At 41.8% G+C, this 26,251-nt stretch overlaps 1 protein-coding gene across 3 annotated transcripts in view; it reads right to left on the reverse strand.

The window, feature by feature from the left end:
* Window positions 1-26,251, reverse strand: part of DHX32 (DEAH-box helicase 32 (putative)) — a 186,961-nt gene that overhangs the window by 45,985 nt on the left and 114,725 nt on the right. For all 3 annotated transcript variants that reach the window (XM_082269371.1, XM_082269372.1, XM_082269370.1), the window contains 2 exons: window positions 13,966-14,065; window positions 10,771-10,929 (listed from right to left, as the gene is read on the reverse strand). In XM_082269371.1, coding sequence (XP_082125497.1) covers window positions 10,771-10,929; window positions 13,966-14,065 — 259 coding nt within the window. The remainder of the gene's footprint in view (window positions 1-10,770; window positions 10,930-13,965; window positions 14,066-26,251) is intronic.

Raw genomic sequence — 26,251 nt, forward strand, 5'->3', positions numbered from 1 at the left:
CCACAAAAGACATGAATCATATTTGTGTACACCAAATCCCTTTGAAAACCCAGTTATTACCTTGTAAATATAGGGTTGATATCACCACTGTAATATGCATAGCCTGTGCAGCGAGCAGAAGTGTGGGAGGGACCCAGCATCCCCACGAACCACAGGGTGCCTGCAGAAAACTACAGGAGGGGCGGAGACAAGACCAGCACAGGGAGAGAGAGCAGCAAGGAGCGGTCTGTATTACAAACTGCAAAGTGCAGGGGTTGTTTCTTAATAGAAAAAAATACACAAATGACACCAAGATTTAAGTACAAGTACACATTGCTCTTGTCTTTAGTCAATATTTACTAGAGTTCAGCTTTAAAACCACCAGTGCCTACTACCAAAACTGAAATACCGGTTTAGCAAGTAGCTGCCGTTTATTCAAGGATTTAGGTTAATGATGGAAATGTATTACACTCCTATCTCTATAACTCTGTTTTTCTAAATTTTATTTTATTTTTTTGTAAAATAATGGTTGGAGTTGAGGAAAAGTAGAAATCCCCAACCACATTATTACCTATAAGCTTAGCTTAGAGAAGAATCCGTTGGTGTGGACTCAAAGTCTGGGCTGCATTGGAAGTGACAGGTGCGAGGAGCACACGTTAACATTAATGCATTTTGCTTAAAGCTTTGTGGGTGGAAATTTCAGCACTAACAAGATCAATATTCCACTAATGAACTTTTTTTTGCCTAGAGAGCCCAACCGTTGTTTATCCGTGCATTGCTGGAGCAATGTTTGTCCAGAAAGCAATTTAACCCCTTAAAACTGAGCCTGCGTTCCATTTTAAAGTTTTAACAAGGGAAAGTTTTGCCTTAAAAAAAAAGCATACCATAAAACACCCACTATTACCTTAAAGTCAATGCCAAGGACATTTTTAAAGTATATCTAAACCCAAAATGTAAAAATGTATTATAGTGCAGCTTAGTAGTCCTTGGTGTGGTGGAGATTTTTTCACCAAAAAAGTGAAAGCCCTCCCTAAAAAATGGATATAGAAAAATAAAAAAGCTCCACACTAGGTGCATAAAAGAGGTCATGTGACCTACTGCCTAATCCCTATAGGGGATATCCCCAAACAAGAAACGGATATCCCCATGGGACTTTGGAGGCAGTGAACAGTAGAGAAGTAAAATCAAAAATTTTATTAAATAGTCAATAAAAGGTAATGGATAAAACAAAATTGAGCAATACAGGGTCACACAGTACATGAAAAAACATTCTACAAAACATCCATAAAACTCTGAACACTACTGATTCTCAGGGTTGGAAAACCAAAGTGTAGTAGGGTTCACAAGGATTCCTGGGGGAATCCTTGTTTAACACGGTGGCAGGGCATAGGCTATTTTTGTTTTCTGTGTCCTGCTGGGAGGAGTGATTCACCCAAAAAGTTAGTTTCACAAAGTCACATAAGCCAGTCTTTCCCTGACTTCATGGCTAACCTACACCTACAGTCATTGCCTTGTGCAATGTTAGCTCCCATGTTGGCCATAGAGGCAGCCTCAGGGATACAGTAATGGCAGTCAGCAGGGGGCTTGGATTGGCTTTGTTACTGGGGCAAGACTTTTCCTGACTTGATGACCATTGGACAGAGGAATGACCTACTGCCACCACTCTAATCCAGTGAGGCATGCTTTAGTGACGAGCATAGGCACCATCATCACCTACACCTACTGTCCTTCCCTTGTCCAGTGATAGTGCCCATGCTATGTATCCTGGTCTCTGCTTGCGCATCTCCGGGCCCGGGACCGGCATAGCAGCTGCTGCCGGGTAGAGGGGAGGGAGGAGAAGGGACCCATGTCCTAAATGTTCGCAGTTTCCCACTGCCACCAAGGTTGGGAGAGTATGTAATGCAGTGCGATGTTCATTGCATTACATTTAGTGGAGCACAGGAGAGACATGCAGGATCTCATATCAGAAGACTTTTTGTCCCCTATGTAATGGATAAAAAAGGTAAGTAGAAATTAATATTTTTTTAATTTTAAGTTACACCCAAGCACACAAACCCCCCCCCCCCCCCCTGAAAAATTGAGTCCCCCCATCCCTACATATACGCAAACTTAAGGCAAGGCGCCTACGCCTGAAAACGCTGATTGTGATACACGTTCCATTTTGCTGCGCACGCTGGAATGAGAGCAATACTTCTAGCACCAGATCTCCTTCGTAACGCTAAACTGTAGAGGGCTTTTAAAGCGTTGCCTATGGAAAATATAAGGTATGGACATGTTTAAGGTTTGACATGTTGGGTATCTATTTACTCAATGCAACCTTGGCTTTTATATTTTACCAAAAAACTGGGTAATGTGTTGCGTTTTTTTGTGCCCCCTAAAATTAACTTTTGTGTTTTTTTAACCAAATTTTTGCAGTAATATCATTTGATATAAAAAACTGGAAATACCAGTATTTTATTCTCTAGGGTGGCTGTTTTCAGAAAATATATAATGTTTTGGAGTTTTATGTAATCTTCAGCTCTTAAACTATTTTTTAAACGTGTGCAAGAAATGCAAAAATGGCTCTGGCTGTGAAAGGGTTAAAAGGAAAAGTTCACCTTCGGTAACATTGTACATGTTCCACCAGTAAGATTTGTTAAAAAAAAAAAAAAAAACTGGGTCCTAACTTTTTTAGCTGGCTCCTAGATTCAAAGCAAATTTGTCAGGCCCAACACATATGACGCCACAGCATGCTGCTGTGCCTGCAAAGAAATACAATAGCAAGTCCCATACTATAGAACCCCTGCATTGTCAAGTCTCTTTTGGAGTGAGAAAAGATTATCGATATTTTAGCACATGGATTTTCTGGGTACACTAGGCAGCATAGCAAGCAATCTGTCGAACACCCCCCTCTGCCAAAACAGATAACCAACATCAAAGTGGTAACATTAAAGGGTTCAGAAGTATCTGTTCACAATATCTGTTTGATGGCATTCTAGGACTTTCTAGTGTTAAGCCAAGCTGTCACTGACACTCATAAATTATTCATCCCTAGTAGGTGACAGGAAAACATAATTATGATTATAAATGCACATTTTTTATAGGAAGCTGGGAAATGAATCAATGTTAAATGACCATCTATTTTTTGCAGAGCTCTTGTATATTGTTGGGACAATTTTTTTTATCATTAGCTGATCATCTTGGCACAGCAAAATGACAAAAATCCCTAGAATTGGATAAAACAAGGAAAACCTTAGCAGGTGAGTGGTTCCACCAGTAGTGGATAGCAAAATGGTCTTTAGATATTTAGTCTAGTTCAGTCTTTCCTAACCAGGGTTCTGTGATACCCTAAAGGTTCCTCCAGAGGTTGCTAGGAGTTCCTCAACCACTTAACCACCGGAGGATTTTGCTGTCTTACGTCTGGGCCACTTTTTGCGATTCGGCACTGTGCGAATTTAACTGACAATTGCGTGGTCGTGCGACGCCGTACCCAAATGAAATAGATGTCCTTTTTTTCCCACAAATAGAGCTTTCTTTTGGTGGTATTTGATCACCTGTGCGATTTTTACTTTTTGCGCTATAAACAAAAAAAGAGCGTAAATTTTGAAAAAATAACAATATTTTTCACATTTTTTTATATGAAATTCCCGCCAAAAAAATGTAAAAATCAAAATTCTTTTTAAATTTTTGGCCAATTTGTTTTCTGCTACCTATGTTTGGTAAAAAATAAAAAAAATCGCAATAAGCGTATTTTGATTGGTTTGCGCAAAAGGTATTGCGTTTACTAACTAAGGGAAAGATTTATGTCTTTTTTGGTGTTTTTTTTTTTTTAACGAGTAATGGCGGCGATCTGCGATTTTTTTTGCGGGACTGCGACATTGCGGCAGACAGATCGGACTCCTGACTGACATTTATGACACTTTTGGGGGTACCAGTGACATTACTGCAGTAATCAGTGCTATAAATATGCACTGTTACAGTAAAAATGACACTGGCAGGGAAGGGGTTAATTTTATTGGAGAGGGAGGGGTTAATGTATGCCTGGTGCTTACTGACGTGTGTGGGGGGAGGTGACTGTGTGACACAAGGACAGATCGAGGGTTCAGCTATGCTGAACCCTGCAATCTGACCCTGCCTGTCACTTAAGAGATCCGCCCGCTTGTGTTTACACAAGCGGGTGGATCTCCACACTCGATTCCCCGACGATCGGGGAAGAGCAGCGGCGAACGCCGCCGCTCTTCCCCTGGCCCGACTCCCGCTGTGACTGAATACAGCGGGAGCGAGCCTCCGGTGGCGCGCACTGCATAGGAGGGGGAGTGTCTGCCGACGTAGTACTACGTCGTCAGACCTACAAGAGCCACTTTGCCGCAGTACAGCTCTAGTGAGCAGACGGAAAGTGGTTAAGCAATTTCTGCTTTAGTTAAGTAACCACTGACACCAATGATCTTTTTAGCTGTCTGTAAGGGGTGGGGGAAAGAATCCCTCCAATAACCACAAATGTAAGGATCAACCTTTGAAGTGGCCACCACACTAATGCACTGAGTGCTGTAAATGTAATAACTATTGGCAGGGGTTCCCTAAGGAAAGTTATTGCAAAGGTTTCTCCTATTAGAAAAGTTGAAAAAGGCTGGTCTAGTGGAAGTGATGTAACAGGTTCACTTTAATCAATGTAAGACATAGCTTATGTGGGGCTTTGGTCTCATATGACATCACTAGTGCTTTTTGATTGACCCAGCACCCTCACATGGAGTAAGTCACATGCTCCTTGACACCTGTAAGTACCAGGTATTTTCTTTTCTCCTGGCAAACCCAAAAGGAGCAGTAGGGGAGTGAAGGAAAGGTTATTACAAACTGCTGAGGATGGGGTGATAAAAGAAAACTAGGTTATCTTCCCGAACAGACAAAGCACAGGTTTGTATAAAGTTACCAAATTTCTACAGAGACTGGAGCCACTCAACTTTAGCAAGACCATCAAGGACACAGAGGGAGCATTTGTATTATTACCCTTCTTAAAAACCAAACATGCCTATAGATGGCTTGGTGAGTGGCTACTATGCAGATGAGTGTGAACTTGGGCTTCAAAGGCGAAGGGGTAGACACCAAGGGAAGAGGTACCCTTTGAAGCATGGAACCAACCAATAGGTGCATACCCTCACATCAAGGGCTGGAGTTCACATAGGCCTAAGAGGGCCAGAAAAATACCTCTCTAGAAACCAGCTTGTATTAAAAGCCAGGTGAAAAAATGACCACGTAATCACGATCATTGGTGAGTGGTAAGGAACATGGAATGAACTTAGTGTGAAAAGGCTGGGAGCTCTGAGAAAACAAAGAACTGATGAGTAAACATAGGAAAATGCATTTCAGCTCTACAGAAAATTAGATGGAAAAGAGAAAATAATCAAATCACCAGAATTCCCATTACTGTACAATGACGGAGGTTCAAGTACAGGTTTTATAGTACATGAGGATTGTAAATCATCAGTTATTGACTTTAGCCCTGTCAACGAGAAAATGTGTGCGTTCAGAATGAAAGGAGAGGTTTTAATACCTACATGATTGGTGTGCATAGAGGTCAAGGATGAGTTTTATGAAAAACTAGAAGAGACATATAGCAAAGCTCTCATAAATATAAAAATAATATTATTAAATTAAATGCAATTAGTGGATGGGAAACAATATACAACCAATGCATAAACTAAACAGTACAGTACAGTTAATGCTAGACCATACAAAGACATTTTAGACAATTGTGCAACCTTGTGGCAACAGTTTAGTGAAGACTTTTTTATTTCAGCATGCCAGCTGCTTAAAGACATGGTTTGGCCAGGCTCCGGTTTAAAATTTGAATGTGCTGGCAGGATCAACAGATAATAAAACTGTGGACAGGGGACCTCAAAAATGCATTGATATTGCTACTGATAGGCAGTATCATATAGGTCAAGTTCAATTATGCCAATAGTTCCTCTGCAATGCACTGCCATGTTGCAGAAGGCTTAGTACATAGAGGGGCATATCTATAAAACGCTCACTGACATTGGACAGCATTTGTCAGTATTTTTATCATATTTACAATAGTGGGGATGTGCACCCAGCAAGAGTGACAGACAGTGAATGGTCAGCGAATATCATAGATACAGAAAGCTAAAAAGACAAATGGTCAGAGCTCTTAATAGTCTGTCACTGCTGGAGTGGCAGAGCAAGAGGAGCTAAGCTACTGAGTCACTGCTGGGAGGTGGAAGCACAGTGATTTGGGTGAGCTGAGCTGCTGATTCACTGCTTTGAGGTGGGGGCAAGGTAAGGTAAGCTGCTGAGTAACTGCTTGGAGGTGGGAGCAGAATGAGGGAAGCTGCTGATTCACTGCTGAGGGAGAGACAGGGTGAGCTGAGCTGCTGGGTCACTGCTGGGAAGGAGAGGCAGGGTGAGCTGAGCTGCTGAGTCATTGCTGGAGTGGCAAAGCAGGGGGGGCTAAACTATCAAATCACTGCTTGGAGGTGGGAAAAGGGTTAGCTGAGCTGCTGAGTCAGTGCTTGGAGGTGGGAGCAAGATGAACTGAGCTGCTGAGTCTGTGCTTGGAGGTGGGCGCAAGATGAACTGAGCTGCTGAGTCTGTGCTTGGAGGTGGGCGCAAGATGAACTGAGCTGCTGAGTCTGTGCTTGGAGGTGGGCGCAAGATGAACTGAGCTGCTGAGTCTGTGCTTGGAGGTGGGAGCAAGATGAACTAAGCTGTGGAGTCACTGCTTAGAGGTGGAAGCAGGGAGAGCTGAGCTGCTGTGAGAATGACTTGAACAACATTAGTGCTTTTGCTGTGAATCTGAGGAGGAATTGCTTCACGGTGCTACAGCTACAGAGGTCACCAAGGGCTTTTCTTAAAGGTAATTTACTGCTTGTTGGGAGTATGTAAATACTTGAATGTCTATAGCGTGGTTCTTTGACCATTTGATGCTGACTTTCAGTGCTTATACCAGGATGACGCGCAGTAAGGTTTTTAAAACCCAGTGAAGCCGTTTTTAGTAAAAGCCATCCTAGTGGCTAAATTGCAGCTGAATTTATTTCATAAGCGGCGGGAGGGGGTCTCCCCTGTCTCCCCATGCTTGCACATGGAAATGCATGCATTGGTCATGCTTAGGTATGTAAACAGCGATCGCACCACACATGTGACGCATCATCATGAATTTCAGATTGAGAGCAATAATTCTAGCACCAGACCTTCTGCATAAATTTAAAGTAGTAACCTGTAAAGGCTTTTTAAAGCATCACCAATGGATAATATAATGTAAGTAGTTTGTTGTCGTTCCACAGAAGTGCGCAATTCTAAAGCATGACAGGTTTGGTATCTATTTACTTGGCGCAACATCATCTTTTATATTTTAGCAAACAATTGGGTATTATATTGTGTTTCGTGCATTAAAATTTATTAAAGTGTATTTTTTCCAAAACAATCGAGTTTGAAAAACTGCTGCGCAAATAACGTGTGACATAAAAAATTGCAACACTCACCATTTTATTCTCTAGGGCCTCTACTTGTAAAAATATATATCGTTTGTGGGTTCCAAGTAATTTTCTAGCAAAAATACGGATTTTTACATGTATGTGGGAAGCGTCAGAAAAAGGCCTAGTCTTCAAGTGGTTAAAGATAGGAAGTAGTTATACGGGGCATGATGGAAACCTTTGCCATCAATAGAAGACTATAACAAGGAAATTCTATTTCTACTTTTCTCCTCAACTCCAAATGCAATAAGATAGATAACCAATAACCCTAAAGGCGCCATACAAAATAGAACTGTACAATGGAAAACAAGAATAAAGAATTAGGCAAAATCCACATATAGTAGCAACTAATCAGCATCTTAGATGGCTTGTCCTTGTTAAAAGAACGGGGAAAGAATCTCAAAGAAATCCAGGAAGGAGGAGGAAGAGAACACAAAGCAAAGAAAATAAAACAGTGATGTGGAAAGGGACTGAGAAGAGCTCAGAGAGTCAGAAGACAGAGATAAAAAGGAATAGAATAGGATGGGCTATAATTATGCAGAAAGTATGATAACATACATGCATATGCGATATCCCAGTAGCTCATTATGCATGCATTTTCAGGGCTGATATATTGCTGTAATGTAAACAAGCAGCAAAGTTTTATTCCCTGACAGTTTCAATGTGTTACTATTTTTGCAGTTTATATTTCCATGATAATAAATGATTTTTTGACACCCAGTAAAGGCATGTTCACTTATGCACTCCTAAACCCAACCCTTAAGCTGGGTACACATATATCGAAAATCATCTGGTGCAACAGGAACCAGCTGCTTTCTGTTTAAATATTATTTTTATTAAAGCTTTCAATTATACAAGACATAATACACTTTTATAGTACACAAAAAAGAGCAAGTGTGTATATATATATATATATATATATATATATATATATATATATATATATATATATATATTAAAAAAATAAATAAATAAAAAACCTTTACCAATGTTCGAGATACAATGTATATTCCTTGTATATCAAGGGGTACAATCCCAAACGAATGTACAATAAGTACTAACTTAAGTGTTCAGCTAAATAAAAAATTATAATTAAGTTTGTTAAATCATATTCTCTGCCTTTGTTTGGGGATCACATCTTTATGCTTATTGTTCGTGTTACACTCGCTAAACGCAGGAGGAGGCCAGAGAGAAGAAAAACTAAAAAAGAAAGAAAATAGAGAAAAAGAGAAAAAAAAAAAGAAAAAAGAAAGAGAAATAGGAAAAAGGGGGGGGGGGGGACTACCAATGGGGAAGGAGGTTAAAACTTAGGTTTGCCGGAGCACTCCATCATGGCTGGTTAGGGATGGAGATCGGGTTCCCTTTAGCCCAGGTCAGGAATTCAGGTGAGTCTCTAAACCTGGCCCAGGCATGAAAAAAATGTTCTTTTCTCATTTACAGTGCCAGCAGCCATACCAGGCTTCTGGTGGAGTGTAGTTCAGTTGCCCATTCCCCAAGGGAGGGTATGAAAGTTGATTGCCACTGTTCTGGCTGCAGTGTGGAAGTGTCTAAACATATTTTTTTTTTTTTACTGACTGAAGAGGTCCAGCGATCATGGACAGGAGGGCCATCCTGGGTGATGGTTGGATAGAGAGGTCTGTTCGTTTACAGTATAGATCAAAAATGTGTTTCCAAAACATGCGCACAGGGGGACAATCCCATGGAAATTGCATCCTTTGGTGGCATGACATTGCCAACATACAGTATATCTGATTTATTGTGGTTTAAGTGATGCAGGAAGGAGGGACATCTAAACCATCTAGATACCAATTTAATCATCTTTTTCTTGGATTTTCGTGGATTTTCGTGGCTAGCGATATTTTGTGGGTAAGGATAAAGCATTTTTGCCAGTCCAAAGGGGAGTGAGTTTGTTGAAATTCTTTTTCCTAATTTTGCTTATACAGATGAACCTCTGGATGCGCTAGCGTCATAAGGATAGGGTACAGTAAGGAAACCATGTGTGCAGGTGGTTCCTTCTGTAAAGGCAGAGATTCAAAGACAGTTGGTCCAGCCACTTTCTAAATTGTGTTTAGCCCTCCCTGTTTTGCTGGAAAACCTCCTTTCATCAGCGGCTTGCAGCCAATTCGCTGCATTGCGGATTAGTGTAATATGACAGCAGGGAGTCCTTGCTGTCAGAATACAATACCCCAACAGCGGGGATTCCTGCATCCCCCTCGCTTGTGTGGATGCAGATAGTTTTTTTTTTTGTTTTTTTTTTTTTATGTTCAGCCTACTGGCTGAAAAAAAAAAAAAAAGATCCACGTGTACCCAGCTTTAGTCAAATCCTATATACTTTCACAGTGACAAATACCATTTTTGGAGAGTGATAATTTAATTCTTAAAGTATGATAATTGTATAACACATGTGAGAAACGCTCCAAAAATCATTGTACTTCATTTCTTGTACCAAATTTCCAATGCCAAAAGCAAACCTTCAGAAGCTGTCATTTTCTCACAGCTGTTCCTCAACAAGGAAACAGACTATACTGTCTGACATAAAGACAACCACTAGACAGATCATCTACCACTCTGTAAATAAAACACAGTCATGGAATTACATTACAAGCAAGTATAAATGTGAATTTTGTTTTTAAAGCGGAGTTCCGGCCACAGATTCGTTTTTTTTTTTTTAAATACCTCCCAAACAGTGATCCACCGCCCTTCTTACATCCGCTAATCCGATTTTATACATGTAAATAATAGATTGGCAATACTAAAATCTTACTTTATAAAATTTTTGCAGAGCGCCGCCATCTTTTCCATGGTCCCCCGAAGCCGCAGTGTGCACATATATGCCCTGCTTCCTGGTTGTAGATGGAGGGGGGCCGATCAATGCAGCGCGAAATCTCGCACATGCCCAGTACAAAGGAAAGTACAGGCAATAGGCTGGCGCCGTCCGCGCTGTGCTCCGCCTCTCATCGCGTCATTTTCTGTTTGGAAATAACGCGATGAGAGGACCGGCCGGCCGGCTATGTCGCTGCCCATTGCCTCCTGGGAGTGATCAGTAAGAGCTCCCAGGACGCATTGCGGGACAGGAAGTGACGGCGCGGGCTGCGGCCGCACAGGGAGGAAGTGGAAGGAAAGGTGAGTATATTTTCTGCTGAAACAAGGTAAGTAAAAAAAAATAAAAAATTCGGGAATATCCAATTCTTTTTCAGGGTACACTAAGGAAGCGGATGCCACAAAATCTAAAATAACGATTTTGCGGCCAGAACTCCGCTTTAAGTAACCTTTGAAACAGAGTTTAAAAAGATATTACAGTATCGTAGCTGTAAAGAAAAGATACCTGGCCTGTTAATAAATTCACAGTGGCCCAGACCGGCAATGTCCATCCTCTTCAGAAACAGGACCATGGACGTCAGGTTAGACTCCTGGACCTTTGGAGTCAGGAGGGTTTTCATTTCGGTTTGGGTGACCTCCTCCGGGTAGAGACAGAACATTTTCCCTGTAGAAATAGATAGGAAAGTATATAATATTTACTTCTTTTAAACTTTTTTTTTTTACATTTCTTCAGTTACTTCTTGGTTTCCTGCCTAGGCAAATGATGTCATACATCCCAGGAGTCTTCAGGAGGGAAGGCGAGTAGGAGGGGTTTTCTCAGCTAAGCACACTCTCCTGTATGCATACTTGAGCTAAGGGCAGGAAGTAAATGCTACATGAATCATTTTCCCTTACTCAAGATGGTCATGGCCAGAAATGCTAGGGGGTGATTTTCAAAGCGATTTCTTGGCAAAAAAAAAAAACAACATGTAAACATGGATGGGTGGAGGAGTTTGCTTTGAATAATAAAAATTAATTAAATAGCGTTTTTTGTTTGTGGTACTCAGATGCAGTGAAGATCAGCTTTAAATGAGCCACAAATCTGAACCTCTGAAGCAGCATTTTATATCAGGGCTGCTACAGGCCACATACTTATGACCACTGGATGTCAAAGAATAAACGATATATTGTAATTTATTTATTTATTTATTTATTTTCTGGGGGGGGGGGGGGGGGGACATTAAAGAGAACAAAATATTAAACAAAAAAAAAACCCGAAAGGCATAATGAGCTACTATGCAGCTTATTATGAAATACTTACCTTAGAACAAAGCACCCCCCCCCCCCCGCAGTGTCACCCGCTCACCGGTAATACGGCAGACTGGTTTCGCTGTCCTGCTTCCTGGTTCGCATCCTCCCGCATCTGATTGGCAGGAGGCACGATGACATCACTCCCGCGCATGCGCACGTGAGCCGCCGTTCACGGCACAGGGCTCGGAAGGAACGGCATGGGTGGCCGTTCCTTGAAAGCGCATGCCTTGATGGCGTCATCGGCTGCATGCAATGTAAATATCTCCTAAACGGTGCAAGTTTAGGAGGTATTTATGGTAGCTAAGCCTATAAGCGAGTTACCCATAGGTACAAGTTATTAAGGTGGGTTTACAACCACTTTAACCTTTTCCTTAGTGGATCCCGGGGAGCCTCATTAAAGATAGCTGCAGGAAATGGGCACTTACATGACAGAGGATAGTGGCCTTGCTTGCCAATCTGAGCGTCTGCAGATGTCAGTGTTTGAGCAACCCACCCACACATGGTATCCAACGGACTAATATTCCTGCACTGCCCAGATAGCAGTCAGATGGATAGGTCAGAGTTTAAGTACAAGAGGCATGAGTATTCTTACTTGAATCTTAGTGTACTTTATATATTTCTTCCAGATCTGTGCAGTATTCCAGTGGGAAACTTTGACACTGTGCAGGAGCTTCCTGTAATGAAGACTGTTCACTGCTGCTCGCTCCCTTGTGCAGGGTGACTGTTATTGTATTGGCCCCCTCCTTTTTTCTGCAGGTAGCCTGGAGTAGGTGCATGGTTTTCTAGGTCCCTCCCAAAGCTCTTCTCCCTAGACAAGCTATATGCAGCGCAGTAATGTCATCACTGCTTTTTTTTTTTATAAAGGCAATAAGTGAGTTTGCAAAGGCATTTGGTGCACACAAAGTGGATTTGTATCCTTTGTGGCTACTGATATATATATATATATATATAAAAAGTTTAAAAACTATGTGCCCCAGGTTCAGCTTTAAATCTTGCAGCCCCTGCACGGTTCCCCATAGCGGACATTCCTTCTCCTCCTCCGGTACACTACTGCATACCAGCCACACTGACATTTCCACTCCAAGCTCCATGCTGGCAAACGATGGCAGATGGAAATCAGGGCTTTGGGTTAACTTTAGCTGCAGAAAGCCAGTGAACACTATCATCCAGCGAATGACCTTGTCCGATGCCGGGATCTCAGCTCATTTATGCCGCGTGCAGGTCATTTGCAGAAGAGGGACGGCGGCTCTAGAGGTGACATCTACCGGGAATGAGGTGACTGGAGAAGAATGTGGCACTGGCCATGGTTGCGCCCTAGGTGGCAGTGCCTAGTTCGCCTAATGGTAGCATTGGCCCTGCTTGCAGGTTAGTACGGGGCAAAAATTTACAGTGTACGGCTCTCAGTAGTTGGTATGGTTGGATCTGAATTTGTTGTCTTTGAGTCAGTGGTTGTTGCAGCTGGAAGCCTATTTATGTTGGACACAGCACAGGTACTCTCTTCTTTGATGCCCATTAGGGCCTTGTGACTATGTTTTACACTGTTATTAACATGTTACAGTAAAGGCTGCTATGGCCATTTAACTCCAGCTTGTTTTCGTGTGATTACTTAGGTGTGGTGAAGGGGGGGAGTAATGGGCTGAGCAGAAGGGAGACAAGAAATCTTTATTACCCTAGTCAAGATTCTTCAGCTGCTGGAGCCTGGGTGAGGGATCCATAGGTAAAAATGGGGACAGAGAGGTATGAAGCAGAACAGGAAGAGTTATCCAAAGCAGCCATAGCCTGCATGTACTGCACCAGCTTCCATTTCTACTCTCTGCCCGAGGACCTCAGAGGGGCAGTGAGGACACCAGTCACCCTGGTCACAGAAAGCAAGCAGCAGTGACCTGGCACTACCATCAAGATGGGGACATTGAGAACCAAAAAGGTTGCATTTAATTGGTGCTATGAAGCACAGGAGCAATTATTGATGCAGTGAAAACTATTTTTGCACCAGGTATGCTGCATCTAAATAATTAAGGTGGATTTTATTGTGCCTGGAATTCAGCTTTAATACAGTGCCATCATATTCCAAAGCCCACTATAGTAATAGTACTGTATAAGCACTTGACCAAACAAAACATAAACAGAATGCATGCTCTGTCGGGGCCTTGGTTGTTATAGCTTACACCAAATAATGATCAGCGAATGATACAAAATGCTTATAAAATCGGGAGGGTGAAGGACCTGTAATAAAATTATACTGAAACACATCAGAAGTTTACAGCAGCCAAGAATGCACATGCGATGCAGCCAGTATCTATTACAATACAGGATTACAGTGCATAGGGGAGAACTTACTACTAAAAAAACACATCAAAAACACGGTTCGCTGCTGCAAACTTAGACAATTTTTCCTTTACAAATGTTTTACCTGCAGGACCAGAAACCAGAATCTGCTTCCTCATCTCTGCTTGAACCTTGCTGATCGGCTGAGTGATGACAGACTCGGCACGAATCCTGGTGTTGTAAACCTGAAATTAATAAGATACAATGAGGGAAGAACATAAAAACCTTGGTCCCAGGAAGGTAGCTGTCAGTAAATCCCTTAAAGGGAAACTATCAGAATAAAACAAAGCATAATTAAAAGGCAATTTTTTTTTCATTTTGGATGGAGTCAGGGAGGGTTATAAACCTTGTCAGTTTTTTCTTTCCAATAGGGGACCTTTCCCTCGACTTTCTGCCCCATAGTCAATACAGGAAGTAAGAGAAATCATTCCAAAGTGAGGGAATCCTGTGGGTAGCGCCTAGGTCACCAGAACTGGCATCCCCATTGGAAGATTTCCCCTCTATTACTGTTCCGGTGTCAGCCCAAAAGTTGGGATTCTCATTCACTTTCAATGATAATTGTAAACAGGATAAATAGAGATTGAATCTCTCCAACAGGGGCACAAACACCAATAAAAACTGGTGTTCTAATCCTTCTCCACTCCATCCAAAACTGAAAAAAAGAAAAAAAAAGTTTTTCTTTAGTTACACTTTAACACTGTCATTGCTTTCTATTTTTGAAGCTACAAGCTTTTGGGTTGTGAAATTACCAGGTACATTTGTTGTTGTGGCTTACAGAGTGGCAATGGAAGGACAAGAATGAAATACCCAGATCTAACACCTTAAAGATCACCAATGGTAGCTCCCATATTTCTGCTCTGGGGTAGAATCACAACTCTATCAAGAGGATTACAGCTTTTTACACTAGGTTAGGAGACATGGTTTCAATACACATGGACACATTTATATCTTAACTGTATTCTGAATTACTGACACGTGCAAGGTCCTACGCTAATTAACATGCCTGCAGGATGTTCCAGCTGTCTTGTGAATGCACAGACCTCCAACCAATGGGTGGTGTGAGGCACTAGACAAGAAATCTTGTGGATAGTGGAAAGTCTTTAGTGGGCTTATAATGGCCATGGTGCGGCAGTTCTCCACAAATCAGGGATCTTTCCAACCAAGGGGGGTCACAAGGTTTGAGTAATGTGAAATTGAACTGGAAAGAAAGCCAGACACTTGTGATGAGAGTCCAAGCATGTATTTTTTTCATTCACAAATGGCAAAGAAATAACAACAAGAGGGCAACAAGTTTTGGAGGCCAAACAATCCCTCTTCATCAGAGCTTTTTGGACTAAGGCCCCTTCCACAAGGGGCAGGCTCAGTTAGATTCCTCACTGAGAAAGTGGACCCCGTCTGCTGATCTATGTCTGCTCCGCTTATGCAGAGCGGACACAGACACAGACAAAGCTCACTCTGCTCTGTTGGCGGTCGGTCGGATGTAAACAGAACACCTGTCCATTAACACCCAACTGCCATCTGATCTGATCCACCAGACAGATGGGGAACGTTTTTAGTGGATAGGTTCGGATGTCAGCAGGTGTCAACAGACCCATGTCTGTTGACAACTGCTGTACCGTAAGGGAGACTGGAGGGTCCGAACGTGTTTGCCTAAAACACGGACAAACGGACCCAATCAGTCCACCTGTGTGAAAGTGGCCTAAAACAATGACAACCTGGGTACATCAATTAGTTAGGGAGATTTCAATTACATAAGTGTCAACACTACACAACCTTGAAGCAAAACTATGTAATGCTGACACTCGTGTAAAAGATATTGGGCTCTCATCATGTGTGCTTGGCATCCCTTCCAGCTGGAATATACACGGTGACCTGACTTACTTAGGGCATCGAAGCACCTCTCGTGTGTGTACTTTTTTCCTATATTAGTATTCCTAAAGATTATAGCATGACTATAAAAGTCACCACAAGATAGAGGGCTGCTTAGGTTCCCACTGGTAACCTGTGTTAAGGTTCTCATTTACATTTGGTAACAAATGGTTGTGGGTTAGGATCAAGCAAAAGAGATTAGTCAAGGAACAAGCCATGGGTTGATACGAGTAGTACTGAAGATAAGGACAGCTGCAGGTACACAAGGAAGAAAAATGTTGGCTGGAAATAGCACAATAATCTGGAAACCGGAAGTGCAAAGACATGGCTTCAATCCGGAAGCCAATGGGAGGAGCAAAGCGTTACAGGTTCACCAGAAAAAAAGAAACAAGACAAGGATGTCCAAGGGATCAGGTAGGGAATGATTCTGCACAGCAAGAAGAGCTACAGTCAGAGACTGCAGAGGTCCCAGGTTCAGATCTGGACCCTGACACTTTTTCTACATCTATTCATTTTTATTGTGCATGGCTGTCTTCAGGCCTCAAAGTCAGCAGAGTGCAAAGCACATTGTGTTCTTTATATGTGGTGTAGGCATACTGCAGGTTTTTAAATGCACCCCTTGGTGTTAAAGGCTCCCATCCCTGTTTAGGGACAGTTGCTTCCGTCAGATAGATTCTTGCACTTCTATTGTCAAGCACTTTTGAACTTTTCACATCTCTGGTCGTCTTTTTGGAAAATTGCCATTTGCTTTTGATGCATTTCATGACACCATAGTGCTTGGATTAAGGTGACCGAGTTACCCATTTAGGTATAAATGCTGGGGTATGTACCCGAGACCCATTCCAATTGCCATGAGTGGTAAAACACCTTCAGTGTTACCAAACAGGTCCAGTTTAATTTGATCAACCACTACCAACTAAATGCTGCTGTGTTCTTCCCATATTTTCATGGTCTACTCTGGGTTCAGGATTCCACCCAAAACCCAAATTCATACTCTGAAGTTTTTTGTAACAATAGGTTATATTGCATTTTGCAACACAACACACAAAAAATACATTGGTGGAGAACAGGCTCACCCATCAAGGCTTTCACCAAGATATCTGGGGCAAAACAACCTTACAACAGGGTATTCAGAAAGCAGTGTACTTTATAAATGGCCAATGTGACTAGTGAATAGTCAGTTAAGATTATAAAGGTGATTAGGGGGCTGCACTGCCAATCTCAGCACTGTACCAAGACAGTGAAGTGGAACTCAGACAGAGAGGGAAGGCCTGTGAGCAGGAATAGGAGGGGGAGGAAGGGGGGATAAGGGGTCCAACAGGGTGAGTCCAATAGGATGGTTTAAAGCAGGCATGTCCAACCTGCGGCCCGGGGGCCGCATGCGGCCCGGAACTGCAGGCAATGCGGCCCACTGCCCCCTGACAATTTTTTTTTGTTGCTGGGGAGGAAGGAAGTCGAGTCGGGGGGCACAGCCACAGCAGCTTCAAACTAACGGTAGACAGAGGCTGCCTCAGAGGGGAGGGGGGGGGGAGGCGAGCATGTGCAGTGTTTCTGACTCCTACCACTATTACCACTTCAAATCACTGAAGTGGTCATGGTGGTTAGAGTGTTCCTTTATTATCTCTCAGAAGAAGTAAACCTCTGTATACTGATTCCATTTCATTTGATCATCCTCTAGTTGTGCTAAATTAGTGCGGGGGGCGCAGCAGCGCGGGGAGGGCGCGGCAGCATTTTATTACTTATATACCTTAACTATAGTATGTATTTTATATGCGGCCCAAGAAAATATCTCTACACTCAATGTGGCCCAGAGAAGCCAAAAGGTTGGACACCCATGGTTTAAAGATAGGGTTGTAGATGAGAAGAATGAGAGAATGTCATGCATGTACTCCCAGTTTCAAAAAAATTCAGATATCAGTCAGGCAAGTGGGCAGTTGGTTTTTCCATTTTCATTATAATATTTTGTTTATTAGCCCACTCCCTGACCAGTGGCATAGTGGTCAACTTCTAGTGCCTAGGGATATGTGCCCTACCTGCGGAAAGGAGAAATTGTAATATGCCCTTGTTCCCTATTTCTGGGGATTATGGCCAAATCAAGCCCATAATTTGATTATATAGGCAGAAGTTAGCCGACTTTTGTCTATATTGGCCCGAGCAAGTGCATGGCATTAATCATATTCTTTTCTGGAGCAGGGGCTGATATGAACAGTTCGGCATTCTGTACAGTAAATATGGCAAATACCAACAACTGGATGGTAATGGCTACCCCAGCAACTTTTCCAATGGTATTTTAAACCCCATAAGGCTACTAGGCTCCAAATGCATGTCACAATCTGTCCATTGAAGTTTTTATTACATTGGATGGTCTGTAATTTTATACAAGTAAATATTAGTCACAAAATCCAGCTGGTGACGGGATCATTTTCCTTATAATGCCAACAAGCAGCGGGAGGAATGCTGCAAACCTGAAATGTAAACGATTGTGTGGGCAGACCAACCACAGCTAGGGGAAATCCCAATTCAATCTTCCCTGTACAGAGTAAGTAAAGGAACACTGAGTAGGCCTGTATCGTCGAACAGTGTGCGCATACAATTACCTTCTCCGTGATTGATCACACACAAGCCAGCCGGAGATCGATATGCACTAATGTAAATAAGCAGAGCTACATCGCAGGCTCTCCTGTGAGGTCTTTCGATAGGGAGGACGCCAATGGCTCCTTCTCTCATCAAGATGTAACCTGCTGAGCTTCAGGAACAGTGCCACTCTCAGTCATTAGTGTCCTGGAGCTCAATGCTCTCCAGCACTCATTAGTTTCACAGTTATTTGCAGAGCCTTGTTCACTTCATTTCATGATTCACAATATGTTACTAGGAAATACACACCACAAACAATTGTTTACTGTCAGCATAGCAGACGTGAAGGGCAAGAAGGATACAAAAATATTCTATTATTCTTTAACGTGCATAAGGGACTACTCCATCCTAATAGCAAAAATTCATACTGGAATATTTTCCTGCGAAAAAGTTTGTTATATACATCTCATATATGGCTGCACAGCATAAAAAGAGTGACAACATTTTAACAGTGTGCAAATTTGTGGATGCCTACCACCTGCTCTTTGGACTACTGAACACTAGAGATGAACACCTAATTTTCCTTCCCTCTCGTTAGCTTAAAGCTGAACTCAAGGATTGCAACAAAACCAATCAATGCAGAAGGCTTGAGCCTGGTGTGGCTAAATTAAATACACCAGCCCCCCCCCCCCCCCCCGGCACACAATCGTTAAATGCTCATTTAGTCAAGCGGTGCACAAATCATGAGAAATACAAACCTTGCTCACATCACTGGCAGGCTCTCACCATCCATGCAACCGGTCGCCCGCTGCCTCCTCGAGCTGCGGTTGCTTGCTTGCCTCCACCACGTACAATGCAGGGTTAATAGCCCTGCATTGCATGTGAGGAAACTGGGGGGAGAAGGTGGTAGGGGGTAGATCACACAGCCTGATCAGCTTCCCATAGTGTTGGTGGAACCACTGCAAGGGTTGTTTTTGTCACATTCCTGAAGTTTGTCTTTTAAGAGCAGGCACTCAGGCTGAAAACCTAATGTAACATTTCTTCTTGGGTGCAGCAATTCATTATTAAGGCAGAGCTTAGTTTGTTACCATTAACTGAAATGAAAAAATAATGATTTTTTTTTAAAAGGTTACATTCACAAATGAAAATTATTATTTTTTTTTCATGACGTTTAGTAGTTCCTTAGTCGCTATACTTCTCCCTGGTTTCAAATTGCATTGGACAAACAACTTACTATAGCCACTTGAGGACACTTTAGGCATTACTGCTGCAATATCTAAAAACAGGGACTTCATATATGTAGCAGGGGACACTCTTAGCATTAATAATCCAAGTATCCAGTTTTAGGTCTTTAAAGCAGTGGTTCTTAACTTTGTTGGAGGTACTGAACCCCACCAGTTTCATATGCGCATTCCCTGAACCCTTCTTAACTGGAAAAATAAAATATGATTTTTTCAAATTCAAAACATAGGTATATATTTAGGTATATATTTATACATAGGTGCACAAAATGAACAAAACCATTAAGAACAAAGAACAAAACCATTAAAAAACAGGATTTTCACACAAAAACATAATAATGAATTTGGGATAACTTAACTTCAACTGCTTTTCCCAATCCCAGCATGATATTCGCCATCTTCAACACAGCTGGTTTTATGAGTGTTTCACCAATGGTGTGTGGTTTGCCCTGCTTTGCGATCAGGTAAGCAACTTCGTACGATGCTATGAGGATCGGTTTCTTGATGGGTACAAAGCCGAGAACAGGCAGACTAGCCTTTTCTTTGAATCTGGCTCTCCTCACCTTGAATTTAGCGAGCATTGTGTTCTTGTATTTTCCATCTCCATGCAGCTTAAGGAAGTGTTCTATTAGTTTTGCCGGTGCTAGACTAGAATTGCTCAACTTGGCATTGCAAATCATGCAGTTAGGACGCTGACTCCCATCACGTTCCGTTATACATGTGAATCCATATTGTACATATTCGTCCGACCACTTTCTTTTTTTGCTCGACATTGTTAGTATGAAGGGATTAATATTAAGAAAAAAAAAAAATCACACGACGTACCATCACGACAGTTACAATTTGACTACTGTGCACGCAAAATTCCCTGCAGCAAAGATAGGCCAAGCGATGTTGCTTGATCACCTGCAGCCAATGAGCGGGGCGTGTCATCACGAATCATGAGTCGGGTGTGTGTCTTGACCTTCGCCGAACCCTCGAGACTGACTCACCGAACCCCTGGGGTTCGATCAAACCCAGGTTAAGAACCACTGTCTTAAAGTGAACTTGTGCTTTACTTCTGCTGGGTATGTCATTTCACTTCCTGGGGCAAATGAAAGGCAGAGGAGCTCAGCTCTAGACTACCCCTTTTCTGTTGCTTATTAGTTTTGAAAACAAAATCTGTCCCACAAGACGCCGATTTGGCATGCTTTCTGTCCTTATACATGTTCTTACTACCTGCCAACCAGACATTACTTCCACAATTTTGTGTGCTCCGTAATGTGCCTTAGTTTATTGTCACTCTGCATATACTGGTTTCCACGGCAGTGGTAGAAATTGTGTTACTTGTGGTGTGACTCAAAGAAATCATTAGGAAAAAAAGTTAAGAGGTGAATTCTGTTGGTGATTAGGAGCTTTAGAAGCCACACCACACAAAGGCCAAGGGCTAGGATACAACCTGTGCAGCCGTACAAAATCCACATTGGTATGACACCACAAAGCCTGAGATTTTAGGCAGAAAGAAGAGCCCATAGCTCTGTAGAGGGATCCTATATATACAGCTTGACAGAAGACACAAGGGCAGATCCACAGATACTGGTGACAACATGAGAAATGAAGGGAGGCAAGGGGAAAGATTACAAGGACTACAATGGGCAGCATGTGGAGAGAAAGTAGCAAGAACCACAGATAAGGTGCATCTCCTTAGGAATGGAAAAAAGAGTCCCTAGCAAACCGATAAAAACATTGAGCTAGTGTAACCCCGGCAATCAGGTTTGTATGTATGAGGCATCAATGCTACACAAAGTCCATCAGCAGTCTATGGCCATCACTTAATTGTTATACGAGAGTAAAGACGCTACCCGATACCCAATGCCTGTCTACGCAATCTATTTCTGTAGGAAAAGTGTGAATGTTAATCCTGTAGTCAGGTTCTGAACAGTGATAGCAACAAATTGTTTGTTTGACTTGTAAATACCTAAATTAAGTTGGAAAAGAGGGTTTTTTGGGAAATGAGGGCAACGTGAGTTCAGATAAAAAGGCACCCAAAGTATATTATTGCTTCCAATATTTTCAAAGAAAGGAGAGTTTTGGGGTTTGTAAGCCAGAGTAAGTTGTCCACACAGGGGGGGGGGGGGTGTCACACCTATTGATTTCAGGGCCATCCATAGAGGAGTCTCCATATGGGCTTGATATTTAGAGAGAATAGCTACAGTAGTTGTGCAGCCTAATAATATTTTATTAGGTGTCCAAGTATTCTTTGGAGCTTGGGCTGATATAGGGTATGCCTAGGTAGCAGTGGCCTGTCCCCTTTCAATATAAAATTGCAGACCTTGCTGTAGAATTCTAATAGCATGGAAAAGAATCAAGATGGGCACAACCTAAAACAGGTAAAATAATTTAGTAGGTAGGTCATTTTGATTGTGGCTAGTTTACCTAACCAGAAAGGGTGGCAATTATTCCAGGGAAATGAAAGGAGCCTTAAAACTGAACACTAAGTATGAAAAATGTTCATTAAAAATATTTCTCAAAATTCACAAATGATTTAAACCCACTTTCTAAGAAAAGCAACAGGAAATAAAGTAAAAACTCAGCCGGGGGCATTATATCAAGGGTCCCAATGGATAGCCAGTCCCGGATGGTCATAGGTTGGAAGCATGCCAAGAAGCACTATAGTTCCTCTTAGGATGAGAACCAGGAAGAATCCACGCTGGTGTGTATGATTGGGAGCTCTGGCTGGACATTTTTGGTATATTGCCTGTTGCTTTACTTAATATATGTGCGAGTGCATTTTTATAACTTATATTTTTATTTAATAAATAATACTAAACTCAAAGAAGCTTACTCTCCCCTTTGATTTGTATTTGTTTTTTTGCCACCATATTTTTACATTCACGGATGAGACCATCCACCAGGAACAGCTCCATATTCCCCTTTAATACATCTCCATTGGTAACCATCAAAAGAATGCCAACTGTTAGAGATATTGAGTAATACCTGTGGTACACTACCTTCATGTGAGTGCATCTCTTAATAATTTTTTTTGTACATTGCCTTCTATTAATACTACAGAGAGAGATGTGCTCTCCCTCTCTCCTCTTTCTTATCATTTTATATCCATCAGAGTATTCTTAAGAAGCTGCCATCCATTGATGTCTCCTCTGTACATATTGATACGCTGAGTTTTATCCATGTGTATGTGAGTGGAATACTTATCATCCAGTTTTTTATTGATTTTCTGAATATTACTAAGCTTAGACAGTGGCACTCTCTCTCCCCCCGTTTTCTGTTTTTATATGACTATTGGCAGGAAAACCCCAGAACGCACTTGATGGAGAGACTGACACTGTAACAGTTTATTCCCTCTATCGGATTATATTATATGGACTATATATACAGTGAGGGAAAAAGTAATTTATCCCCTGCTGATTATGTAAGTTTTCCCACTGACAAAGAAATGATCAGTCTATAATTTTATTGATCGGTTTATTTTAACCACTTGCCGACCGCCGCCCGACTATATACGGCGGCGGTCAGCCCCTCCCAGGCAAAGTGACGTACCAGTACGTCACTAGCCTGGGAGCGAATAGGGGGCTAGCGCGCGCCGCCGGAGGCGTGCTCCCGCCCCTGCACCCGTCAAAGCCGGCGCGTGTAACCGGCGGACCCGATGTCCGCCTGTCACTCGCGATCGTCGGGCAGAGAGGGAGAAAGGCCGGCGGCTAGTGTAAACAAAGCCGCCTGTCATTCTCCCCTGTGTAAAAACACAGATCACTCGGTCCTGCTATGTAGGACCGTTGATCTGTGCTATTACACCACTAGCCACATCCAATGACAGTTAGAAACACGCCCCTAGGGACACACTTAACCCCTCCCTCTCCAATAAAGTTAACCCTTTCCCTCCCAGTGTCATCTTTACAGTAACAGTGCATATGTATAGCACTGATTACTGTAGTAATGTCACTGGTAACCCCACAAGTGTCAAAAATGTCAGTCAAGGGTCCGATCTGTCTGCAGCAATGTCGCAGTACCGCAAAAAAAATTGCAGATTACCGCCATTACGCGTTAAAAAAAAAAACAACAAAAATGACAAAAATCTTTCCCTTAGTTAGTAAACGCAATAACTTTTGCGCAAACCAATCAAAATACCCTTATTGTGATTTTTTTTACCAAACATAGGTAGCAGAAAACAAATTGGCCAAAAATTGAAAAAAAATTTGATTTTTACATTTTTCTGGGGGGCGGGGGATTTCATATAAAAAAATTTTTGTTATTTTTGCAAAATTGTCGCTCTTTTTTTGTTTATAGCGCATGATCAAAAAATCGCACAGGTGATCAAATACCACCAAAAGAAAGCTCTGTTTGTGGGAAAAAAAGGACGTCAAATTAGTTAGCGTCGCACGGCCGCGCAATTGTCTGTTAAAGTCACGCAGTGCCGAATTGCAAAATACCCCCTGGTCAGGAAGGGGGTATAATCTTCCGGGGCTTAAGTGGTTAACAGTGAGAGACAGAAAAACAAATAAAATCCAGAAAAACACATTTCAAAAAAGTTTTAAATTGATTTGCATTTTAATGAGTGAAATAAGTATTTGACCCCTTCGCAAAACATGACTTAGTACTTGGTGGCAAATCAGCAAGGGATCAAATACTTTTTTCCCCTCACTGTATATTAACACTGCCTTGAGATTCACTACTACCTCGCTCCTTTGTCCTTTTACCCATGAGGGTTGTATACTGGTTTTGCTACTTTTGTGCTGGGTTTTGCAATGGTACATCGAAATGTGATTATACAGAGATTGTACAATTAAAAATGTGTATGGCCAGCTTTAGGCTTCTGAGAGAAAACAGATGACAGTCTTGAGAAATGTGCTCATTTTCTGTAGCTTACAGTACAGCTGCATTACCAGTATATCCCATTCTGGGGCTATATTTGATATTGCTTTTCAAGGAAAAATACACATGACTCTTGTTTTAAGATAATTATTATAGATGTTTAGCATGAAGTTTGCAGTGTAGATGTTATGATAAAAGTTACTAAAGTAGATTCCTACACAGGAGAGGCACATAGTCAATTTCAATCCCTACGCTGACCAACATTGTCTTTGTCATCTTCAATGAAGAACAATAACGATCCATATGGCTGTCTAACAAAAATGACTCAAGTGTAAATTGTCACACTCCGTGAAGCTACACATTTGTGTGTGTGATTAGTACCTCATTTAGGGAATGCTTCAGGGTTGTACTTTAGGTTTAGTGGTCTTTTATGTGTTAACAAGGAAAGTGACAAAGCCAATTAGCTGTGACTTTGTGTAATGAAAAGTAGCTGGCACTGATGATCTCCATGGCTATAAATTACACAGCAATTTACTAATTGAACTAATTGTACCCTTTCTTCCTTAGGCTTGGCAATCAGAGTGTATGCTGATACTTGGCTGGGTAATCCAAGGAATAATATTCTTTCTTCCACAACAGGATTCGGCAGCCCCTACTGCTCTGAGGAAACTACAGATGCCAAGACTTGGGCTTCCTCAGGAGCTCTATGGACCTTTGTTGCTAATCCTTAGAAGCAATTACTTAGCTTACTGTGGAATCTTTGTACTATCCATTGACTATGAACTGCCCCACCCATGAGCTCTGTGTTGCTTACAAACTGATTGTGTGTCTGCCATGTTCAGGTTTTGCTATATGGTCATGGCTGCCAATACAAAAATACTTATGAATGCCAAAGCTCATCAGATTAATTTTTTTCTCATTGCAGAAATATAATAAAAGCTGACCGCTTGTTGCTTGGCTGGCATTTCAAGCTCAGCATTCCATAGCACAGCCAAAGTTGTTTTCTTTTCACAAAAGCAGAGCTTTTTTGTAAAGGATACACAGGCAGCCATGATGTTTTGCAGCTTTCTCCTACTATAGTGTGCTCATAAAGCCTGGTACATAAGATGAGATTATCGGACAAATGATCGTCAATGTTTTTGCAAGCTAATCTCATATCGAACATGAAGAGGTTACTAAAGTACAAAAATTCTCGTGCGACAGAATAAAAAGTTGAAAGTGATGTAATGTATCGTATTTGTATTGTTTTTTGGACCAAATCTGTACTGATCAAAATGAAAATCATTCGAACCGGTATCGTACGAGAAAATATTTTGGAGGAAAGCTGTGTATGAATGATTATCTTATGATTCGATTTGAAAGCGGTATTGTTCTGATCATGCCTTTAGGACTACCAGAGGTCTTGGTACTCTTGTGAAGCACTGAAAGTGGATTGTTTTTTTTGTCAGGCTAGTCATAAATGGCCTCGATTTCTCATTGAACAAGAGAAAATCGAAACGATTCACCCATTCCAAGTTAAACAGGGTAGATGGAGGCATTTCCACTGCTGCCTACTGTATTAAGAATACAGTTTTACCTTTAAAAGAAAAATAATAAAAAAATAATACAGTGGCGCCTCCTAACCGTTACGGTTTCGGATAGGAGGCAGTCACTGTTCATCTCATAATTCTCCACCTGGCTCTGTCAATTTTTAAACTGACCTTTCAAATTTTGTCCGATTCAGCCGGAATCAGAAAAATGCAAGCCACCTACAACGGCATTAAGGCCAGACTAACACAATTCTTTTGTACAGTGAATGTGCACTGTTGTGGCTTAGTATGTACAGTTGCGAAGGTGGTCTTTCTTCCTCCTAGTCCAAGAACTAATTTGTAAAAATAA

Source organism: Pelophylax lessonae, assembly GCF_965119305.1.
Source record: "Pelophylax lessonae genome assembly, chromosome: 9".
NCBI lineage: Eukaryota > Metazoa > Chordata > Amphibia > Anura > Ranidae > Pelophylax > Pelophylax lessonae.